General features: G+C 48.5%; 6 protein-coding genes across 6 annotated transcripts; 3 read left to right on the top strand and 3 right to left on the bottom strand.

Moving 5' to 3' along the window:
* Window positions 1–1026: 1026 nt before the first annotated feature.
* FTJAE_4911 (uncharacterized protein) lies at window positions 1027–1236 on the top strand (the record flags this gene model as incomplete). Its single annotated transcript, XM_037351364.1, has 1 exon — window positions 1027–1236. One exon carries the CDS (start codon window positions 1027–1029, stop codon window positions 1234–1236), a length of 210 nt encoding a protein of 69 aa, XP_037207920.1.
* A 540-nt stretch (window positions 1237–1776) lies between these two features.
* On the bottom strand, window positions 1777–2634 carry FTJAE_4910 (YJU2-Essential nuclear spliceosomal component; the record flags this gene model as incomplete). Its single annotated transcript, XM_037351363.1, has 2 exons — window positions 1777–2451; window positions 2512–2634. 2 exons carry the CDS (start codon window positions 2632–2634, stop codon window positions 1777–1779), a joined length of 798 nt encoding a protein of 265 aa, XP_037207919.1.
* A 730-nt stretch (window positions 2635–3364) lies between these two features.
* On the top strand, window positions 3365–4524 carry FTJAE_4909 (KIN17; the record flags this gene model as incomplete). Its single annotated transcript, XM_037351361.1, has 3 exons — window positions 3365–3458; window positions 3550–3590; window positions 3643–4524. The coding sequence occupies 3 exons, from the start codon at window positions 3365–3367 to the stop codon at window positions 4522–4524; spliced, it is 1017 nt and encodes a 338-aa protein (XP_037207918.1).
* Window positions 4525–4775: 251 nt separating this feature from the next.
* On the bottom strand, window positions 4776–5388 carry FTJAE_4908 (SPT4-transcription elongation; the record flags this gene model as incomplete). Its single annotated transcript, XM_037351360.1, has 3 exons — window positions 4776–4809; window positions 4862–5115; window positions 5176–5388. The coding sequence occupies 3 exons, from the start codon at window positions 5386–5388 to the stop codon at window positions 4776–4778; spliced, it is 501 nt and encodes a 166-aa protein (XP_037207917.1).
* Window positions 5389–6129: 741 nt separating this feature from the next.
* FTJAE_4907 (phosphatase 5) lies at window positions 6130–7874 on the bottom strand (the record flags this gene model as incomplete). The annotated part of the gene is made up of 7 exons (XM_037351359.1): window positions 6130–6168; window positions 6223–6347; window positions 6397–6758; window positions 6814–7057; window positions 7108–7543; window positions 7604–7684; window positions 7743–7874. The coding sequence occupies 7 exons, from the start codon at window positions 7872–7874 to the stop codon at window positions 6130–6132; spliced, it is 1419 nt and encodes a 472-aa protein (XP_037207916.1).
* Window positions 7875–8843: 969 nt separating this feature from the next.
* FTJAE_4906 (atypical ABC1 ABC1-A kinase) lies at window positions 8844–16438 on the top strand (the record flags this gene model as incomplete). Its single annotated transcript, XM_037351358.1, has 18 exons — window positions 8844–10076; window positions 10506–10535; window positions 10581–12867; window positions 13354–13642; window positions 13705–13908; window positions 13964–14164; window positions 14253–14389; window positions 14442–14737; window positions 14799–14832; window positions 14906–15313; window positions 15369–15512; window positions 15565–15580; window positions 15635–15756; window positions 15809–15859; window positions 15906–15946; window positions 16007–16146; window positions 16195–16230; window positions 16285–16438. 18 exons carry the CDS (start codon window positions 8844–8846, stop codon window positions 16436–16438), a joined length of 5823 nt encoding a protein of 1940 aa, XP_037207915.1.
* Between the last annotated feature and the right edge of the window lie 1597 nt (window positions 16439–18035).

The following is an 18035-nucleotide window of genomic DNA, read 5'->3' as shown; positions in this document are numbered from 1 at the left end:
TGGAAAAAAGTGGTGATGGGGACAGGACCCTGAGCTATGGACTTTAGCGAATCACAAAAGACTTCGTCAGGGTGCAGGGATAAACCGACGATCTCTCCGAAGCTTACAGCGAGCCTCCAGTAGGGAGTCGTCAAGCTACGCCATTGACATGCGCTAGAGGACGTCTATCTCTGACGATCAGTCGCTCATGATGGCATTACATTGGCCTGAGCGGACAAGAGGAGAGGAGAGGTTATTGAGTTTGAATTGTTCTTGTTGATGGTATCACGGTTGGGAGATGTCAATGAGTACTCGAGGCCTTGACCCAGATGTTAGAATACTCGGGCAAATTTGTGATAGCTTATGATAATCCGCCAATATTTACCGCTTTTGTATAAGCTGACCTCTGTTATTTTCGCACCCTCACCAAAGGCCTCAAGTCTTTTGGCTTTCCTAGGGACGGGTATGACATCCGGACTATGAAGAGTGTGTGTGAGAGAGAGAGACAGACACAGAGAGGAAAAAGAAGGGTCCATCCATGATGATGATGGGCTACGGTGCCACTCACACCACCACACACCCACTTACACGCACTAACATCGGATGCCACACCCCATTACACAAGACGAATCCACTGTGACTGCATTTTCAAGGGACCTGGGGGTGGAGGCTTCAGGTCTGGTCTGGTGGGCTTGGACTTTTGGGCTTGGGCTTGGGCTTGCAGGTACCCAGCCCGCTCCGCTCCTCTCCCTCTCGGCACTGCTGATGTGCATTCGAGCTCAGGCTGTAGAGTTTGTGGTATAATAAGACCCTGACATCCCCCTCTCGATGTTGCTTCTCATCATCAATCAACACAACAACAACAACAACCACAAACAACTTCAGCTACTCTCCAGCCTCATTTATAAACTCTCTCCCCTTTCAAGCCGGCGTTTACCACTAGCCTATTCAATTTCTCAATTCGACTCACTTGCTTCAGTCGATAATTCATAACTCAACCTCATCTCAAACAAACCACTTACACAAACACCACAAAACACCTTCATCATGCCCGCTCGATCAGACTACGGATCCGTCTCCATGTCCATGTCTCCCCCTCCTCCCACAAACCTCTCAAGCTATTCCCGCTTCATGCACGACCACACAAAGCGTCAGATGGAGGCTTCCGGTGCTAGCCCACCCCCAACCAACGCTACTGCTCAGCGCGCCCGTTCGTCTGGCATGACAAACGGCCACACAAGCCCCAACTATTCATAAATCATGATGAGAATACGACAATCCTAGAACTCCACTTTCATCATGAGTTCTAGTTCTCATTTTTTTTTTGTCGTTCTGCCTTGGCTGTTGGGGCGTGACATCAATTGCGACGCCAATGGTGGCGAAGCTGCCCCCAGCCCCTTCTAAGCCAGGCTTCATCTCACTATCACATTTCTCTCATGGAGCACATTATCTACGGCGTACCGGTGCCTAAAAAAGTTCATTTTTATATGACGACATGGCCTATTTTCAAAGTTCTTTTCTTTACAAGCAAACACGATATGCAAGGCGTTTACGGTCGAGGGTTATGAGCTGCGAGAGTAGCACTGTAACATAGCGGGAACAGGGACACACAAACATTAGCGGAGGAAAGGGATATAGCTCTATAGCTATTTGCTTCAATTAGCGAAATGATATATGAACGAATTATTTGATCAAAATTCTTCCATTGATGGTGAACTGAATATAACATGACCCCTTGCTTGCGCCAAACACACGATTATTACACATATAATAATCTAGTCTTTCTTGACCATTCCCTTATGACGATTTCTTTTTCAGTCCTAGAGCAGCTGCATGATCTTTCTTCTTTTTAACCGCCCGCTTAAAGGTTGGCGCTGGGGCTTGCGGCTCGACAGGAGTATCTTCTGGCTCAGCAACCTTCGCAGAACTCTCCACTTGGGCTCGTGCCGCAGCGAAAGCCGCCTTGGCAGCTTCTTCGTCCTCCTTTTCCTGTTGTTTTCTCTCTTCGTCCTCTGTCCGTACGATAGTATCTACGAAATCCACACCTTCTTTCTCGGATCGGTTGATGCGAGCGTTTCTGTGGCGGATTTCGTCCAAGGCATCGGCGGCGGCCATCTCTCGTTGAGCATCCTGGTTCTTGGCTTCCAGCTCTTCCATCTTGTCCAACTCTTCCTCGCCTGCGGCTTCTGCTTCTTCTCTTTCCAACCTGTCCAGACGCTGTTCGACGCTTTCTTCCTCAGCAGCGCGATTCCTCCACGGCTCATTGTTCCTCACCGCTCCACTAACTACAACGTAGTCTTGGTTTTTTGGGTCGGTCTTGATGATTATCTCCGAGCTACAGGACGAACATCGGAAACTAAGTTTGACGATCTGTATTCCTAAGTACTTTTCGTCCGGTGGAGTCTCCTTGCGAGCGTTCTTCTTCAGGCCGCGATTTGAGAAGGCGCCGCATCGCGTGCATCGCATAGTAAACTAGAGATGGATGTTAGCTTTAGTTACAACCTCACAGGAGTTCTATGGGTCAATACATACTGGACACATGATGCGAACCTGCTGAATGCGAGGTCCAGCGTTCTTGGGACCACGACGACGCTGAAGAGCGCTCGGATCAAAGTCGGGAGGATAGTATTTCTGTAGTACTTTGCGTTCCGACATCGTAGGCGAATTCGAAGAGTAGGTATTTCAAGCAAGGCTTAGTTATACGTGGACGCGCGCTTGTAGATTAAAGCAGATGCTGGTGGCAGGGTCAGATTCGTGCTGTGTGAATGATCGATCGTGAAGATCGAAGTTTTGGAGTCGAGCAGTCGCAAAGCATAGCTGATAATAGCGGGGCGATTTGGCTGAATAATTCACAGCCAACCAATCAGCTCGTGTCGCGATTCAGCGGTTCCCAAAGGTGAGGAAGTCATTCGAAGTCATCGCAAGCTGTTGTGATTCATTTTGTCACTCAGGACTGAGGTCTTCAGTTTCTTGCATCTCCTAATATACCAGAAATATCTCTCAGCGAGCGAAGATATTGGTATCATGGATGGTTTTACGGATACCTTACTCAAGGTGGTAAGCATAGTGCGCTGTGCAAATAAACTTACTTTAATAATCTGGCTAGAAGAGGCTCCAAAACTTAGGACCTCGATCCTAAATAGTAAAAAGACTTAAGTAAAATAGTATAAGTTTCATATAATATTGATATAAGTTTATAGTAGGATACCTTAACATATTTTGCACCTTTTATTAAGGTCTGATATTTTCTTGTTCCCTACCTTACTGCTTACCTCGAGGTCTGCACGGAAGGCCCCACTATTTCTAGGCGGCTCCACACTCTTAACATCCTCTCCATCCACTAGCTTTACATGAGAATCTTCCTTCTTCAAACATTATCGCCAACATGCCAAAGGCCGAGGTCGGTTCAACGAAATACGTCGCAAACCGCATGAAGGCCAAGGGCCTTCAGCGTTTGAGATGGTACTGTCAAGTCTGCGGTAAGTAAACGTTGCGCTGTCTCATCATTGTGGTGCCAACTCCTCTTTATCTCACCTCTGAATCTCATAACAAATACTAACTATTTCACAGAAAAGCAATGCAGAGACGCGAATGGCTTCCGTCAGCACACAGTTTGTGGCCCCCTGAGTCATGTAGCGAGAAAATTACTAACTATCATGGTAGATGTCCGAATCTCACGTTCGACAAATGTTGCTTGTCGGCGAAGACCCCAAGAAATACATAAAATCGTACACGCAGCAGTTTCAGTCAGACTTTCTTCAGCTTCTCAGGACCGGTCACGGTGAAAAGCAGGTCCATATCAACCATTTTTATCAGGAGTACATACGAAACAAAGAACACATACATATGAATGCCACCTCTTTTGCCAGCTTAACGGAATTCGCAAAACATCTTGGCCGCGAGGGACTTTGCCGCGTCGAAGAAAACGATAAGGGTGTTCACATAGCGTGGATAGATCGGTCTCCAGAAGCCCTAAGACGACAGGACGCATTAAGACGCAAAGAGGCCCAGGATCAAGGCAACGAGGAGATAGAACAACGAATGATTCGGGAGCAGATTAAGCGAGCACAAGCCACCGCCGGTAGTCGGGAAGAGGAGAAAGAAGAGGACAATGAAGCTCGAGAGCTAAAGCGACAAGAAGGCGAGAAGATCAAGCTCTCATTTGGAGCGAAGCCAGCTGCTTCTGAAACGAATTCATCAGGAAGCCCCGCGCCTGACATAACAGCCCCTGAAGCAGAATCTTCAAAGACAGCAGACACAACTACGGACAAAGGGAAAGAACCGGAAGTAGCGCCAGCGAAGCCCGGTGGATTTGGAGGTATCTCAATGAAGCTTGGCGGAAAGCCTCAGACCAAGAACGTTTTCGCCCAGGCCAAGAAGAACGCTCTCGCTTCAGGATCGAAGAAACCAGCCAAGATTGAACAGCCAAAGAAAATGAGCGAGGCTGAACGTATAATGAAGGAGGAGATGGAGAAGAAACGATCAAGAGAGTCTGCTGGATTTAGCTTTGGGATGGGCTCTGGTAAGAAGCAGAGAAACAACTGAGAATATTAGGGATGATCTTACAGCTTGGACTGGGTTGTAGGAATTATAGTAAATAGCATGGGTGAAATTATGTTCAGCACAAGATTTGGATGGGGCGTTTCTGCTTTAATCTACCATCGATACCACAACGGCCGCTTTTAAATAATCATACGCGATTTTCCATCATATTTACTGCTACGCCAGTCCCTCCAACGCCAGTTTCGCCAGAAACAGTAGAAGAAATTATTCCAAGCCAGTCAAAACTTGGCACCCTAAGCATCGTTCTCCGCCTCTGTGCCGTCACGTCTATAAACCCAGTCAGTTCAGTCCATGCTACCCGTGTCCAAGTTCGACTTACGGAATGTACTGTATTCTATACTCGTCTTCCAACGTCGATCGAATTTCGTCGGGGAGTTGACCTGACACTTTGATGGCGTACATGCCAGGGACATAATTGTCAAGGCGCTGATACTTTGCAATCCATGATTTGGCCGGGTTTGCGAGGGTGATAACTCCTTCGAAGACTTGGGAGGTGCAGCTCTCAATCTGGTCTTGAGAGTGCTGGAGATGCAGAAACTCTTCGCAGTTTGGGCAGCCTTCGTCGCGGAAGCGCTAGGATCGCAATATGTTAGTCTCGGGCTCGTGCTTGTCTTCGCGACGGAGAGGACGTACTGCGTAGGTCATGACAACAGAGCAGACCATGCATGCTCGTAGGTAGCGCGCTTGGCCGGTAGAGACGTAGTTGGAAGACGACATGGTTCGTGTTTCGTTGGAGATACCGTCGATGGTGTTTTGTTTCGGCGATCGGTCTGGGGCGTGAAGAGTGGTTGTTGAAATGTTGAACAAGTTCGCGACAAAGGCGGCGGATGAAGAGCCATTATGCATTTAAGCGATATACGCAACAACTGCAATATCCACTCAAACTTCAATCTTTCATTGAAGATAGATCAACTTGACCATCAACAAACCATCTCATTACTTCTATTCAAAATGACGCAAAATTCAAGCCAAGGCAGTCAAAAATCAATATTTCAACAGAAAGATCTCGAAAAGTCTCATAATCTTCTCACATGCACAATCAAGGAGCCACCATTCTCATATGTACACCTGCAGCTTGTCAGTTTCAGTGGCTCATCATCTGTCACACTTGACAATCTTTCGCTGAAAAGCTACTGTACAACTGCCCTCCGTCGATGTCTTGGAATGGTAGGAACCGCAATTTCCATGGATATTCTTAAAATTGACAACGACCATGCCTGGGTCCGTATTCCAAGACCAGACCTTGGCTCCTTTGCAACGGCAATCACAGCATGGCAGGGCACAACGGATGATGGCGAGCAAGTAAGCCTACAATTACGACAATGCTCAGACTGGCTAGGCGCCATGGTTGGAGCGGACGGACAAGATCGACTATGGAATGCTTGAAGAGTGGCATTTTGTCATATTTATCATCATTCAACTGGAACCTCATTTTATCAACTCATCTATCCGAAGATGGGGGTATAAATGTATGCATGTACATCGCCCATCGGCCTACCCTGCAAATGCACCGTTTCCAGACGCCCGAGACCTGAATACATCGTGAAATCGCCGCCTGTTTCGCTTTCTAAAGGCTCTCCGTTTTTTCTACATCAGGGAAGACATGAGAGAGCTTTGCGCATATGCCTGGCAGTTAATCAGTATTGGGGGTTACGAGATTGGGCATCGAGAGACACTCACCATTGGCTTGATGTCGGGATGAGGCACAGCATCAAATTGCTCGTACTGGAGTTTGTAGTCGGGGCCAATGTTGATGTAGGCACCCCTGTTTTCTGTTGAGTCGCAGTATCGAGGGGCAGAGAAGACTGAGGGAAGGTCAGCAAAAGTTCAACAGAGATACCCAGAATAACTTACCGGTAATACAGCGGCCATCGTGCTGCACCTCATATCCGTCCATGCGAACCTCGTGACTTCGAATAACAGCCTCAAGACCGTTCTTCTCACAGAACTTCTTGGTGATGTCGGGACCGAACTGCATACCGACACCACGCTTGCTGGGTCCTCGGCCGTTCTCCTCCTGTGGGTCGGTCCAGAGCATCTCCATCATCAAACCAGCTTGACCCGGTTGTCGCTGGTTGTGTCGGTTGAGTTTTCGGATATCGTCAAGAGTGACGCTGTCATCAGAGAAGAGACCTCCGTGAAGGACAAGGTACTTCTTGCCAATGAGAGTGGCCAGAGCAAGGGCAGAGAAGCTCTCAGAAAAAAGCTTGAAGACCCTTCATACTCAGTCAGTACCGGCACATGGATATGTACATGGCTCGCAAAACTTACCGCTCGTTATACTTGGCTTTGCACTCGCCCTCGAAACCGTACACACGGTTCATATCATCCGTTTCGTGGTTACCGCGGTTCAAGAAGAACTGGTTAGGTCGCAGCCACTTGTAAGCATAGAGGAGCAGTGCGATCTCAGTCGACCAAGAACCTCGGTCCACGAAATCACCGTTGAAAAGATACCAGTGCTTCTCGTCGGGGGTTCCGTTGCGGCGGAACAACTCCATAAGATCAAAGTATTGACCTGAGGTGGCGAATTAGCTTGGTAAACCTCTGACCGACAAGTGTTCTTACCGTGAGTGTCACCACAGACAGTGAGCTTCACGTCGCTGGGGATCTCGACCTCGACCATGGTGGGCTCGTCGTATACAAGCTTCTTGACCGCGATGATGATTTGGTAGACGTATTTTCGGTGGATCTTCTTGCCCGTCTTGAAACGTTCAATCATATCGTCGATGAAGTCTTGTGTCATCTCGTCGCCTAATCGCACACCATCGTACCCTGGCTCGACCACCATGGAGTCCAGATCAAGACCCTCGGCCGCTGAAGGCTCATCGCCGACCTCGATTGCCGCAAAGAAGGCTAGCTGACGGACGATCTTTTTGCACTCCTCCAGCTTGAGTCTGGCATCCTTGTTGCTGGGATCGAGGGACACGCATGTCTTGAAGTCGTCAATGGCTTCCTTAGGTCGGAGGATCGCAGTCTTGGCCAGTCCTCGTCGGTAGTACGCCTAGCACGGTCAACATTTCAAAGCCTCTTCCTTCGGGTCGTTGGTAGTCTTGTGGCGAACCTTGACAAGTTTGGGGTTGAGCTCGATGGCCTTTGTAGCGTCGGCAATGGCGTAACCGTAGGCCTCGGTCTTGATGTATGCCTAGAGTACTAAGTCAGGAAAGGTTCTGGGGGTAAGGTCGTGTGATATATTGACGCACTTGGGCTCGGTTGGTGAAGAATGTAGGCTCCTTGTCGTTCAACTTAATGGCCTGGCTGTAAAAGTCTACAGCACTGGGATAATCACCCGCTTGGAAGGCTTTGTTGCCCTTGTTCTTGAGTTCGACAGCCATTTTGCGAAGTGAGCGCTTGTTCGGCGAAGAAGTTGGCTGCACAGAAGGAAACCGAAGAGGGAGGAGGGGGAGGGGTTCTGTCGTTGGTTTGCGCCGAGCTGCGCTACAACCGCTCAAGTCAGTCGCAAAGAGAGAAGAAGCGGATTGTGAAAGGAAGGATTCAGAAATAAGCTTGTGGAATGCTAAAGAAGCGAGACAATCTGCCAAAGCGGCTTGGTTCCACAATGTGAGGAAGGGGAAAGAAGTTTTGGACGTTGCTGGAGGGCGGCTTTTCGGTGGAGTTTCTCCCCGCTGGCGGCGTCATGAAGACGAACCTAGAACGCCTGGCGGGGCGAGCTTAACGGGCAAGGCTTCAGGGCTTTCAACCTTTGTGATAGGTTAGAAGGCCCCTGTAAGCGATCGCAGCTGGGCGCACATCAGCAATGCCTAGCGTGGCCACGCGCCTAAAGTTGGGGAATCTTTATCAATCGCCACCAACACCGATGTGTGAGTCTTGTGTGTATTTGCTGCATTGGAGCCTAGCCTCAGATGCCAAAAGGGGATAGATCGTCTCTTTATTGTGCTACGTTCATGCAGTTCAAGCCCAAGTTTTCCAAACTTTCATTTACCAAGCTATTGTAGTACTCATAAAGCCTACCTACCCAGAGTAATGCCGCTGAGTTACTACCCAAGAAGTTAACCTGAGGCTTCAGGTTGTTCAAAGTTACCTTACCTTGAGTACCTGGACTGTCTTGGCTGAATCGGAGATCGGTTAGTTGCATATCAAGATCTCGGCCCCACTGCTTCGTTGTTGGAACCTCAGACAAAGTTATCACAACCAACAGACGCAAACCAAACTCATATCCAAAAGACTCGACTCTGAATATCTGAACCGTACCTAGCGTCATATCGCAACTAGAAAACACGATCCATCACTGATAGTGTACTTTCCACGGCTGGTGCGCGTCTTGCGCCCAGGGTTGGCCCATCATGGACTCATCAGGGTCAGTCACCTCAAATGCGCTGGTACGCAAGCGGACAGATACAGACTTGATGCCCCCGCCTCCTCAAGCCAAAAAGATAAAACGACCCAAGAAGGTACTTGACGAAGACACCTACACAGAAGCACTGTCGCAAATCATCGCCCGGGACTTCTTTCCAGGACTCCTTCAAACTGAGATACAGCAAGAGTATCTAGATGCACTGGAGTCAAAGGATGCTGCTTGGATCTCAAGTGCGGGCCGAAGACTCCAGCATGTTATGACGCCAGGACGCCGAAATGCACCTCTCTCGTCACAGCCGAATTCCTTCACTTCTGGTGACAGGACACCTTCAACATATGGCGGTGATACGCCAGCTTCAGTTACCTCTCATGTTCCGGATACTCAACCACGGCTAGGAGCCAACATGAGCCTAACAAAATTTCAAGATACTTACACAAGTGAGGATAATGAAAGCTTTTACAAGCTCGTCGACAAACAGAATCAGAAAAAGGCGGACAAATATGCCTGGCTTTGGCGCGGTAACAAACTGCCGTCAAAGCAAATGATCAAACAGAAAGAGGTTGAGGATCGACTGAGCCAAACCCGAAGCCTCATAGATGACGGATTCAAGAAGGATTTGTTGGCCATCAAGGACAAAGACGACCGACCAGCTCGCCCTGATTCCTGGAATGCCAACCCTCGAAACAGTTTGATGTTTAGACCTGACGGGTTAGACGATGGTGTCCTCACCGTTTCTCAGAAGGCCGAAGAATCCTCAAGGATGGCTCCAAAGTCAATAGTTTACGAGAACACGAGAATGCCACAACCGCGCATTACACCAAGACCGTCATCTCCAACCATGTCAGCGGTGCGAGACGCCATTGCCGGCAAGCCTCGGAAAGATGACCGAGACTCTAGCATCGTTAGCGGAAACGAGACACCAAGAGTTAATGGATATGCTTTTGTGGACGACGAGGATGATGAAGAGGAGCCAGTCCTTCCTGCTCCTATCATCAACCTAGGCCCGGGAGATGCAGCTCCAAACCCTTTCCGCTTGCAAGAGCAACGCGACAGAGAAAGTCTACACGAACGCATGGTGGAGAGGATATCTCAGTCGAAGAAGGAATCTTCAAGGAATGGACTTACAGGGAGAGTTGACAAGACGCCGGTTCCAAAATTTCCTAGTAGTCCTCGGGTCAATGGTGGACTTACACCTGCAGCACAAAGGCTTTGGAGTAAGGTTGGCACCCCTGGACGTGGATCAAGTGGGAGCTCATTTGGGAATTCCAAGCCCATGACTCCCAGAGGCTCACTTTTGAGATCAGTGAAGAGACCTGGCTCAATATCTGGAAAGAAGTAACGGAGATACCGTGGTGACAAGATTCGGGGCTTCTCTTGCTTCCCACGTCTTCCACGTCTCCCCAAGTGCATTCATGGACTAAAAATTGCTCCAATGTTCCATCAGGTTGTTTTCACATGACCAGTCACTATCCTCGTCGAACTTTTTAATAGCATGGTGTTGTGCTGGCGCTACATACTTTTCACGATACCTCCAGCGGCTTAATAAAGAAGCGCAACCATCCTGGATTATTTACATGATAAAGGAAATAGAATTGAAATTCAGATAATATTTTTTTTAATGGCCGAATAATGTGTCTGGTTCCTTCAGCTCTCAGACAAGGTCATTTACAAGGAACCCGTTAGTTGCATGACCCATCGATTAGATCATGGACTTTTTTCGTAGGACCTTGGAACGACCAACCCACCAAACCGAGCTGGCAGCCAACGCCAGCAAGCCAGACAATATCAATCACCTCCATTCAATGTGCTTCTGGCCCAAGTAGGCCGCCTAAGCCCGATGAGGTTCGTCGACTTCGCCATCGACCTTGCGGCAGTGCTCAATGCCTCTCGGGGTGTCGCCGCTAAGCATGTCGCGCTCCGAGGTCGTCAGATCGATACCTACAGTCGAACTTCGAGCGTTGCCGCGGCATTGAGGAAGCGAAATGCTCAAAGGGGCTCACCGCCGGGAGAGAAAGCACAAAATGCTACGGCGGCAAGCGATGAGGTCGTATACGAGCAAGCTGCACCGGCAGCACGAGAGACGAAACCTATAGTCGAGACTCCGAAACAAAATGCTCCGCCTGATGTGACGAGAGCAGAAAGAGCACCCTTCAGTAGTCCGATACCAAGTTTCAGGCCGAGCCTACAGCAACAGGCTACATCGGAACCGGCGAAAGAGGATGACCTTGATCTACCGCCTGGAATCGACGTCAATATTTTCCATACCGCGAGAGGTTCCAAAGTCCTCGACTCTCTACGAAAGCAAGGTCGGCCTGGAGCACCTCCTGCACGCCCCGGAGTTGGGGGTCCTGTGAAGCCACATCCCATGCGAGACTGGCCTCCGCGCCCACCACCCCTCGAAGAGAGCTATGAAGAGGAGACCGTAAAACCTCAAGAGCCAGTATTCAAGCCAGTGGAGCCCGTAGAGCCTGTAGAGCCAGCCAAGAAAGAGCCCCTTGTTGAGAAGTTTGTGCAGAAGGAACAGTTGGAGGAGAAGCCCATTGAGAAGAAACCGGTGGAGGAAAGCTCCGTGTCTGAACCAGAAAAGGCCACTCCGTTAGCCCCTACAACCGACAAAAAGATCGACGGGGGTGTCATTCAAGCTGCCAGAGAGGTTGCTGGGGAGACAATAACGCCCTCAGAGACACCCTATGCTTTACGAGAATCCAAGGTCCCATCGTCTCGTATCAGCCGAATTTGGAACTATAGTGGTCTTGCAGCAGGTATGTTGGGAGGCGCCATGACCGAAGGCTTCAGCCGAGCCTTTGGCGGTGGTGGCGAGGGATCTGTCCTCCTGAGCGAGAAGAACATGGAGCGTTTGGTTGCAAAGCTCTCGCGAATGCGTGGTGCTGCTTTGAAGCTTGGCCAGATGATGAGTTTCCAGGACACCAAGATGCTCCCTGCGCCCATTCAACAGGTGCTCCAGCGTGTCCAGGATCGCGCTGATTACATGCCTGCCTGGCAGCGCGATCGCGTGTTAGTAGCAAACCTCGGTCCTGAGTGGAGAGAGCTCTTCAGCAATTTCGAGGAGAAGCCTATCGCTGCTGCTTCTATCGGACAGGTTCACAAGGCCATATTAAAGAACGGCAAACGAGTCGCTGTCAAGATCCAGTTCCCTGGTGTCGCTGACTCGATCAACTCGGATCTCGACAACCTGAGCATTCTCCTCACAGCTACCAAGCTACTCCCTAAGGGTTTGTACCTCAACAAAACCATCGACAATGCGCGATTGGAGCTTGGTTGGGAATGCGACTATGAGCGAGAGCTTCAGTGCGCTCAACGCTATAGGGAGCTTCTCGGATCAAGCGAGAAGGATGTTTTTATGGTGCCAAATGTTTATCCCGAGGCATCGGGTAAGCAAGTACTGACCATGGACTTCATGGACGGTATCGGCGTGACTCGCATCACCTCTTTTACCCAGGAGCAACGCGACTGGATCGGCACCCAGATTCTTCGACTCTGTCTCCGTGAGATCACAGAGTTTCGCTTTATGCAGACGGATCCAAACTGGACAAACTTTCTCTACAACGCGGATGTCAACAAGCTCGAGCTGCTCGACTTTGGCGCATCTCGTGAATATCCTGATGAGTTTGTCACACAATATGTGCAGCTTCTCGCTGCGGCCTCTCGATCCGACAAGGCCGCTGTCAAGGAGTTGTCAGAGAGCTTGGGTTACCTGACAGGTCATGAGAGTCGCACCATGGTTGAAGCACACACAAAGTCTGTTCTTACACTTGCGGAGCCTTTCCTTGCCAACGCACCCGATATTTACGACTTCAAAGACCAGACCATCACAGAGCGTGTCAAGGCTCTCATCCCTGTCATGCTCCACGAGCGACTCGCACCTCCACCAGAAGAGACATACAGTCTGCACCGAAAGCTCAGCGGTGCGTTCCTCCTGTGTGCCAAATTGGGTAGCAAGGTCCCTTGCAAGTCCATGTTTGAGGATGCGCTTGCCAAGGGGGGATATAGTAGGTGAGAGTGACGGAGAGTCAAGTGTAATTATGTACCATATAATCTCATGTGTAACATTATTTAGATGATAAAACGGTCGAGGGGTGTAGAATAGAAACGGGATTTCATGATAATAACAATGCCTGACACAGAGTATTCACTTCAATTATTGTATAAGTCAATTTGACAACTTAATACTCATCAGAAGGCTGTAGGCAGGGTCAAACTTGTCTGCATATCTAAATGTCTTGTTACAATCTTCAAGTCATTGTTATTCGGACGATCGGAGATGAATCGGTATCTTGAGTTCATGAGTCTAGATCTAGTGGGGCAATGGGAGTCATGATGAGATATTTGGATCGTAAGGCCTATCCAAGCAATAGAATATTTGGACTGAGGAGACTTTATGAAAGACCATAGATATCTCTCGGTGCACAAAACATAATTTATCAAACTGATTCGGGGAAAAAGGCTGACGGAAGCTTGTTGCACGTAAAACAAAGTAAGTTATGCCGCTATCGCAAGCTTCTACCCCGCGCGAACACATAAACTGAAGGCCCACCTCGATCTCTTCATACTAGTCATCAACCTTCACTTCCCTCGAAAGCAATTCCCTGGACATCTTCAGTTCAAGATGGCGGACCTGATCACTTTGGCGACATGTTCTCTCAATCAGTGGGTGTTGGATTGGGAGGGTAACTTGAAGAGAATTCGCAAGAGTATCATTCTCGCCAAGGAAGCTGGAGCTACGCTTAGAACGGGCCCTGAGCTCGAGATTACAGGCTATGGTTGGTATGTCAGATTCTGGTCCAGTTGTATACTTGATAGCAAGGCGTTACTGATAAATTGAATAGTCTCGACCATTTCCTTGAGGCTGATGTTTACGAGCATTCCTTGGAGTCACTCCTCGCAATCTTGACTGACACCGAACTCCATGGCATTCTCATCGACGTTGGTCTTCCTCTCATGCACAGAGGCTGTCGATACAACTGCCGTGCTATTATCTTGGATGGGAAACTGCTCTGCCTTCGCCCCAAAATCTATCTTGCCAACGATGGGTATGCTTTACTGTCCATACCTAGGCTAGATTGTCTGGCTGACATGGTTGTATAGAAACTTCAGGGAGAACCGATTCTTCACTCCTTGGAACAGGCCGAGATATGTTGAGAAGTTCAATCTTCCTCCTGCTCTTCAGAAGCACCAGGGCGTTCGACAAGTTCCCATCGGTGATGTTGTTCTGTCCCTCAATGATACAACTGTCGCCGCCGAGACATGCGAGGAGCTCTTTACCCCCCAGGCACCTCACATTAACATGTATGTTTTGATCGCCCAACGACTCAAATGATGCTAGTGGAAAAATACTGTGCTATCAAACCTCTGGCTTATGATTGACTTTTAACAGGGCTCTGAACGGCGTGGAAATCTTCACCAACTCCTCCGGCTCTCATCACACACTAAGAAAGCTTGATGAGCGTATTGCTCTAATTTCTGAAGCCACTCGCAAGAGTGGTGGTGTATACCTTTATGCAAATCAGTCTGGTATTTTCCTCCAACAATCGCCTCAACCTTGCTTGAACTGACGATTCTCTAGGCTCTGATGGAGACAGGCTTCTCTACGATGGTGCATCTCTCATCATGGTCAATGGCTCGATCGTGGCTCAAGGCTCCCAGTTCAGCTTGGACGATGTCGAAGTTGTTACCGCGACGGTTGATCTCGAGGAAGTCCGCGCTTATAGATTCGCACCATCTCGCAACTTTCAGGCTGTGCAAGCACCTGTGTATGAGAGAATCGAGGTTGATTTCAGCCTGGGCCATGAGGACCTTGACCTCCTTCGTACCCCTACAGCTCCTCAACCAGCCCGTTATCATGTCCCTGAGGAAGAAATTGTACGTTCATCCGTCAGACAGAACTCTGGTGGGGTAATTAGACTGACTTGATGACACATAGGCTCTTGGCCCAGCTTGCTGGCTTTGGGATTACCGTACGTCTGCCCTTGTCGCCCTGGCTGTCGGAGCTTGGCATCCAAAGAACTACAAATACTGACTATTGAGCAGTCCGTAGAAGCAGGGCATCTGGTTATTTGGTCCCCCTCTCAGGAGGTATCGACTCCTGTGCAACCGCTACCATTGTATTCAGCATGTGCAGACTCGTCGTTGAGGCTATCAAGGCTGGTAACGAGGAGGTCATCGAAGACGTCAAGAGAATTGCTGTGTTTTCGGAGAAGCTCCCCGAAACCCCCGAGGAGTTCTGCAACCAGATCTTCCACACGGTGTACATGGGTATGGAGAAGCAGAGCAGCAAGGAAACTCGACAGCGTGCCAAGGATCTTGCCGAGCGTATCGGTAGTTACCACACTGACATGAACATTGACGATACCTTCCACGCTACCAAGAACTTGCTCACTCAAGGCACGGGGTTCGAGCCTAAATTCAAGGTTCATGGTGGATCAGCGACTGAAAACTGTACGTTCTTTTACGTATGCTAAGCCCCTTTTACGTGATATACTAACTCTTGCAGTGGCCCTTCAGAATATCCAGGCACGCAGCCGCATGGTCATCGCCTATTACTACGCTCAGATGCTACCAACAGTTCGGCAGCGACCAGGAGGAGGCAGCCTGCTTGTTCTAGGATCCAGCAACGTTGACGAATGTCTCCGAGGATGTGAGTGTGCCTTGAAAAGCGTACCACGATGTTTTACTAACGATATCTCCAGACCTCACCAAGTACGAGTAAGTGCTTCTCCCGCGTACCACTGATGCGAATCATGCTAATAGACGACGCAGTTGTTCTTCCGCCGATCTCAACCCTATCGGTGCTATTAGCAAAAGGGATCTCAAGAGTTTTATTTCATGGGCGGCCAAGAACTTCGACATGCCGATTTTGGAAGAGTTCATTCATGCTACACGTACGATATCTATCACCCTGGTTGGGCCATGAGACGACTAACACCAAAATAGCCACGGCTGAGCTAGAGCCTATCACTGAAAATTATGTTCAGTCAGACGAGGGTAAGTGATCATCTCCTATCGAAAGTTCACTCATTAATGTCCGCAGTTGATATGGGCATGACCTATGACGAATTAGCTCGTTTTGGAGTAAGTGAACCAGCTACGGATGAAAGCCAATATTGCGATGAAACTGACGCCTTGTTGCAGCGACTACGTAAAGAGAGCAAGTTAGGGCCCTACGGCATGTTCCTACGACTTGTCGAAGAATGGGGCGGAGAGGGCAAACTGACTCCACGAGAAATCGCCACCAAGGTGAAGCGTTTCTACCACTTCCATTATATCAACCGGTAAGTAACACTCCTATGTAGAAATGGCTTTTTACTAACAAAATGTAGTCACAAACAAGCTGTGGCAACCCCAGCTGTTCATGTGTAAGCGGGCCTCTTGAATCTTGTGTTGTGTTGCAGATGTTGACATTTACCCAGGGAAAATTACTCGCCCGACGACCACAGATTTGACCTTCGTCCTTTGTTCTACCCACCTGCCTTCCAAGGCTGGTCCTTCCAGAAGATTGATAAGCGGGTTGACGCTCTGGAAAAGGTTCTGGAGAAGAAGAAGGCTGCAAGTGCCTCCACATAGAGTAAGCTCTTGTTTTGTGTTTGAGACAAATATGACTGAATAGTCATCCATCAGAATATAAAAGAACAAAGCTCAAGCATGTCCATTGCACTTTAGCAATCTGACTTTTGTTAGTACTTAGACTACAAGAACTAACGACAAGTCTCGTGGCTAAATTACCCGATCCTTGGGCTCAAGAGATACTGGAAAATTGTATACTTAGTATTATGAACTTGTATCATTCGAGTCTAAGCTCACGCTTCTTGGCCCCAGGCTTGATTGTGATACTATAGCTTGCAATGAGGTCCGTCATAGAAAGCGTATGAATGAGACATCGGTTTCGGGGAGTAAAGAGAATGAATGATGAAGATAGCAATTGCAAAAACATGAGCTTAGGATCTGTCAACCTAGGTTTTCGTTTGCTTGTCTGATGATTGTTTATCTTTAGTTTGCCCAGGTATGGCATTTGGTCTCTGAGGTATAGGCAGCTGGGGTTGGACGGTCAACAAGTCAACATGAAATCGTCTCAACGCCTAGCAAATGAAGGAGCAAGAACAAACAAAGGTAAAACATAAACCTGCAAGAAACAAATATCTCAGAGACGGGCATAAATAAGCTGCTAATTTCCATCTTGAAGTTAACTCTTCTGAACCACACCCCCTATTCACTATAGCAGCTAAGGATCACTTAGTACTTTGATCTTTGATTTAGGGTGTCGAAATAAACTTAGTAAAGAGTCCACTAAACTTAGGCTAAATTTACCTAAGTATTTTTATCACTTAGGGTTAAGGTCCTGACTTTTCTTTCAGATATCTCGATCTCTAGATCACAAGTGGAATAATATATTACAAGCGAAAACATTACATCGCTACATCGTCAGAGCAGGCACTCAAGCAATTACTCAGGTCTCGGTGTACTTTTCAAGGGCGTGAGTCTCTCTTGGAACTCCATTGGACCACACTAATACAAGAGTAGTCTCCAAAACTTAGGTGAGCCTTACACTAGTGCTTCAGTGCCTAAGTCTATAAAGCAGACTTCCCCTCTCAGTTATTGGGGAGTCTCTCGAGCACGCGCAGCTTGGAAGATATGGATTTCCTCAAGATAGCATAAGAATGCATGTCTGAACCAGTTCCTATATATACCATATAGCTCTACTACACATCAAATGGTCGTGTTCTGAGTAATCAAAGTCCTTTTCTAAGGTAAATCCATGAACCCTTAACCGATATTCGACATCTGACATGTACTACTTCCAGGTTTCAGTGCCATGGATGGCCATTCTCGACCGGCCTGATGTAACAGCGCACTTCTTTTTAGTGGCCAGACTCGAGGTACCTGGGCAGCCTCTTCTGCCTGGTTCACAAAAAAGGGGGTGAACGGCCGGCTATATAATAAACCCACAGTCTCCTGGGTCGGGAAGAGCTATAAAATACGTAATTAAGCCCCATGTTCCTCCGTTTGTTGCAGATTAGGTATGTCTGGGAAGTCGGCCTGACGGGAGACGGCAACCACGAAGCCAGTCCTTTAGAGAAAGTGTTATCAGACATTGACTGATACATGACGGTACAATAACTGCCCTGTCTGTACTGTAGACTTCAGTCAGGGGCTAGAGCCCTTA

Source organism: Fusarium tjaetaba (assembly GCF_013396195.1).
Source record: "Fusarium tjaetaba strain NRRL 66243 chromosome Unknown NRRL66243_c0000092, whole genome shotgun sequence".
Classification (NCBI taxonomy): domain Eukaryota; kingdom Fungi; phylum Ascomycota; class Sordariomycetes; order Hypocreales; family Nectriaceae; genus Fusarium; species Fusarium tjaetaba.
This window is presented reverse-complemented; position numbering and strand designations above follow the sequence as displayed.